Below are 5,106 nucleotides of genomic sequence, written 5' to 3' on the forward strand. Positions count from 1 at the left end.
GCTGGTTAGATAAAGTTTTTGAAACAGGTGCCCTCTGATGATGATATCTTAGTTAATACTTGTCCTTACTTCACCAGAATTCCATGGATGGTGTGTCTTATGATACTGATGCACCTGACAGGCTTGAATGCATAGTCTGGTTTCGGATGCTGGATAAAGTTAAGTTTTTAGGAACAGGTCACATGTTTAATAGATGATAGTACTATTTTAAACTTGCATAGTTGATTTAACTGTAATATGAATGAATCGCAGAGGTAGCTTCAGATGCAGAGCTTGATCTCCATTATCAAGGATGCTAAAAAATAAATCTTAGTTATTACTGGTCTTAACTTCGCCAAACTTGAATGGATGGTGTGTCTTATGATACAGATGCACCTGACAGGCATGGATGCTGAATCTGAGCCATAGGTTGCGGATGCGGGAGGAAGTTAAGGTTTTAATTGCTAGTGCCCTCTGATGATGATATCTTAGTTATTACTGGTCCAAACTTCACCAAAATTGCATGGATGATGCGTCTTATGATACAAATGCACCTGATGGGCTTGAATGCTGAATCTGAGCCATAGGTTTCGGATGCTGGATGAGGTTTAGTTTTTTGGAACAGGTCACATGTTTTATAGATGATAGCTTGCATAGTTGATTTAACTTTATTATAAATTAAATGCAGAGGTTGCTTCAGAAGCAGAGCCTGATCTCCATTATCAAGGATGCTAAAGAAATCTCCTACCTCACTCAAACCAGCTCGATAGATAGATGTGTTTGTTGATAAATGATATAACATGATTCCTATGATAAAGTATTGTATGATATGAAACAATATTGTTTGATATGATACAATATGATATCATATGTTATATTATAAAAAGTTATACGATACGATATGATATTGTATCAATTTTTTTGATATTTTATGATATGATTATGTATCATGATATTGTTATGTATAGTATTGTATATTATTATACAATATTGTATGATATTATATTGTATTTTTAATTTATTATTTTATCACATGATACAATTACATAAGATATTGCAAAATATTATATTGTATCCTATGATACAATATTGTATATTCTATAATATTGTATCATACAATATTGTATAATATGATATTGGTTTCAGTAATATAGAATTATATCACATGAAATTGTATTATATGATATTGTAATATTATTAATATAATATTGTATCATACGATAATGTATGATATGATATTGGTTTATATGATATATTATCATATCACATGAAATTGTATTATATGATATTGTAATATATTTTATTGTGTCATATGATGCAATATGTATAATATAATAATGTATTTTATAATATTTTACCATATCACATAATATTGTATCATTTGATAAGATACAATGTTGGAATCAAATTATATTGTATTATATGATATAATATCATATAATGTATGAAATATGTTTCAGTGTCATTCAATACAATATCATTCTATATTATACAATATAATATCATGTTTCAGTGTTATGATGTATTATGTAATATGATATTGTAATATGATACTATATTGTATTATATTTTAGGATATTGTATTATGTGATCAAATACAATAAGGTATAACACAATACAATGTCATACCATATGTTACAATATCAAATCTCATTATTGTTTATTACGGTATTTTATTTATTATATGATATATATAATATTAGAAATATGACATGATGCAATATTTAATTTTATATCATTGTATTGATTAACATATGAACATATGATTATCATAAAAAAATTTATCAGATGATATACGATATTTTGTCAAAACAGAATCCATGAATATCCAAGATCATAAAGTATGATTTTCATATAAAATGATAAAGGTGGTCTTATGAAGGTGATGTATCATAAGGGTGATGCTCCGTCTCGGTGAGCTTAGTAATCTATGATTACCTATGTTTTTAATATGAAACTGTTCAGGTTTCTAACAGTCTTTATATTAACATTCCAGGCTAGTGACAGAAGTTCAGAAGAAAATCAGAATCAAAATGCAATGAAAAAATCTGTATCAAGCTCATCTCTGAAAAAAGGAGAATCAACACAGAGTTTGAAAAAAGGAGAATCAACACAAAGTTTAAAGAAGGGGTCATCAACACAGAGTTTGAAAAAGGGGGAATCAACACAGAGTTTGAAAAAGGGGGAATCAACACAGAGTTTAAAGAAAGGTGAATCAACACAGAGTTTAAAGAAAGGGGAATCAACACAGAGTTTAAAGAAAGGGGAATCAACACAGAGTTTAAAGAAAGGGGAATCAACTCAAAGTTTGAAGAAAGGTAGTTCAACACAGAGTCTTACAAAACAACCATCAACCCAGAACTTGAAAAAGGGAACATCTGGGGAAAGTTTATACAATGCAAAATCTAAGGAAAGTTTGAAGAAAGGTACTTCAAGCGAAAATCTCAAGACCACAAGGTCAAAAGACAGTTCTGAAGGTCAACCCTCTGAAACCTTACAGAAATCAAAATCTAAAGAGAGTTTGAAGAAGTCATCTTCTGCAGATGAAGCCAAAGAGTCTTCAGAGCCACAGGCCACAAACAGGGAGTCGGAAAAATCAAAATCTTCCCCACCACCCACTAACCGCAGTGTGGAGGAGAAACAGAATTCAGAATCCCAGAAAGAGGCTACAGCAACTACTGATGATGCTACCAACCAAAAACAGGAGGAGAGTGTAGCAGACGACAAGCAAGCAGAGACCAGCAAAGAGCAAGAACCAGCTAAACAGGAGGAGACAACTGGTGCCAAAGACAAGGATGAGAGTGATAAGGATATGCTGTGATCTTACATCAAAATTTGATGGATATTTTTTGTTTACATGAACTGCCATTCTTATTTTGATTTGTGAAGATCCAACTTCTCTTTGAGGAAAAATAATATTTAGAACCATGATATGTTATTGATTATTTTATCTCTTATGTTGTTGCGTCATTTTATTGAACAAAATATTTCAACAAATGACATATTAAAAAAAAATGTGCTTTGTTGTTGATAAATTTACATTTATATAAAAATAATTATTACCAAAAAATTGTTGTAGTTATGTGCCTTAAAGTTCATAGTTAATTATACATGGTATTTATTTTAAATAAGCATACCGTCCAAAACTTGCTGAATTTTACACTATAAACAGAAGTGTTTACAAGTGTTTCCTCATTTTAATTGATGATGATATCTAGCTACTTCCGTCCAAAGTCCAAACATTATTTTTGAAAACTGCTGATCTAAGCAAAATAACCTCTACATTTATTATTTTCTCATACTTGTCAAAAGTATATTTTTTTTAAATTTATTTATGTGTTGTTATGTCTTCTTTTTTGTTGTTTATTTACATTATATTTTTTTTTCTATTGATGTTACTTGAATTTTTGTGATAATAGTATACTTTATGCATCACTGTCAGAAAACTAGAAATTATTTATTTTGTATTTTAAAAAAGACATTTAGTGTTAATGTGTGTATGAATAGTTCTGTATTTATGTGCACACTATGTTGTGGTTTATTTTGGAACTACCTGTTGACCAATTGTATTGTATTTTATTTTATTTTTTGCGTGTGATAATAAATTAAAGTTATTGTGAGTATTTGAATAAGCGATGATGAATAAACTGGATTTTAATTGTTTATCTGAAGTCACTCCTCTGATTTATAAAGAAAACATTAAAGGTTTTAATTATTTTGATAATTTGCATCCCACTCCAAAGATTTTGTGAGTTGGTTTTGCCCTTCCCCTTTTTTCTCCTTTTATAGTTTGAAGGGATTACATATAGGGGATAGGTGAAGTTGCACTGAATGGTCTGTTTCACTTGGGAGACCCATAAATAGTTTTGCTTTTTATAAACTGTATTGACAAAATTTTAGGAACAAAATTATGTCGTAAAATGTGTACTCTAGAATAATGAGGCCTCCTCTCAACATTATTATATGTTCAGACAAGACAAATTACCTACACACACTTTTTTCTCCTTGCATGCTTGCTGCCTTCATACCAACATGAAATATCAAAGAAAATGTTTAGTTTGTCTCATTGAACCACCAATGATGTTTGCCTTTACATTTTATCTAAAAATTAACTTCAGTATTGATCGCTCTCGAAAAAATTAAACTTCAAAAGCAGAAAAGTTAGACATAATTTAACAATGTTAACCTTATTTATTAAGCATTTGAATAAACAATGAGCAATGAACAAGACACAAAATTTTAAAACAAATGACTGATGCCTACTAAGTTATCGTGATTTTCATGCCCGAGCAAATTGATCTAGGTATTGCTATTTGTCAAACTAGTAATATGCAGCTTTGTTATTTTTTTTTCAAAGACCATTAATGGTGTATCATGATTCTTAATAGCACTCAGAGAATATATATTAAACATAAAAGAATTATTATAATTTGTCACAAAGCACGTCATAGGAGTTAATATATATTTCAAGTCTCTTTCATCAACTACATGTATTTCAATCGTTTTGTTTGGGTTTTTTTCAAAATTGAAGGTAAAAGCATCTCTTTGCCACAATCGTGAAGGAAGCAATAAATTATTAAAAATAGAGTAAAAGTAAGGATCAAACGACAAAACGTGCCCAAATAATCGTTTGATGTATTTATTTTTAATTTTCCCTGTCGAGACACTTCTGTCAATTGAAGAAAAAATAAAAAGAATTTTTGTGTAGAAATTTTACATTTACATATTTTGAGCAAGATGGAATCCGAGTGCATTGTGCATTCAAGGTCTAATATTTATGATGTTGCGTGTAATTTGTGATATTAGTATGCATTCAGTACATAACTTTTTTCCCCATTAAATAAACACCCTCATTCTTGAACTCGGTGACATTTTTATTGGTAAGAAATATTCCACTAATAACTTTAAAGTGTGTTATGATAAACTGATAATTAGCAGGATGGCTTGTCGAGCAAACAAGAACTTGTAATCTTTTTCACGTTTTTATTGCCATAATGAACGACAATATTTGTTTTCAAAAATAGATGCAAGCGCTTGGATACTAAACTCAGACTAAATCCGCAAGCCTCATAGTTATGATGCGAACTGTGTGGTGTATATATATATGCATATAGTCTGTTGAAAGTG

General features: G+C 29.9%; 1 protein-coding gene across 1 annotated transcript in view; it reads left to right on the forward strand.

Annotated features, from left to right (window-relative positions):
• Positions 1-3,642, forward strand: part of LOC105343954 (uncharacterized) — a 68,248-nt gene extending 64,606 nt beyond the window's left edge. Inside the window, exon 100 of the mRNA XM_066076189.1 lies at positions 1,976-3,642. Within this exon, the coding sequence (XP_065932261.1) occupies positions 1,976-2,800 (825 nt within the window). The 3' untranslated portion in view covers positions 2,801-3,642. The remainder of the gene's footprint in view (positions 1-1,975) is intronic.
• Positions 3,643-5,106: the final 1,464 nt, after the last annotated feature.

The sequence above is a fragment of the Magallana gigas genome, chromosome 2 (assembly GCF_963853765.1).
Source record: "Magallana gigas chromosome 2, xbMagGiga1.1, whole genome shotgun sequence".
Lineage (NCBI taxonomy): Eukaryota > Metazoa > Mollusca > Bivalvia > Ostreida > Ostreidae > Magallana > Magallana gigas.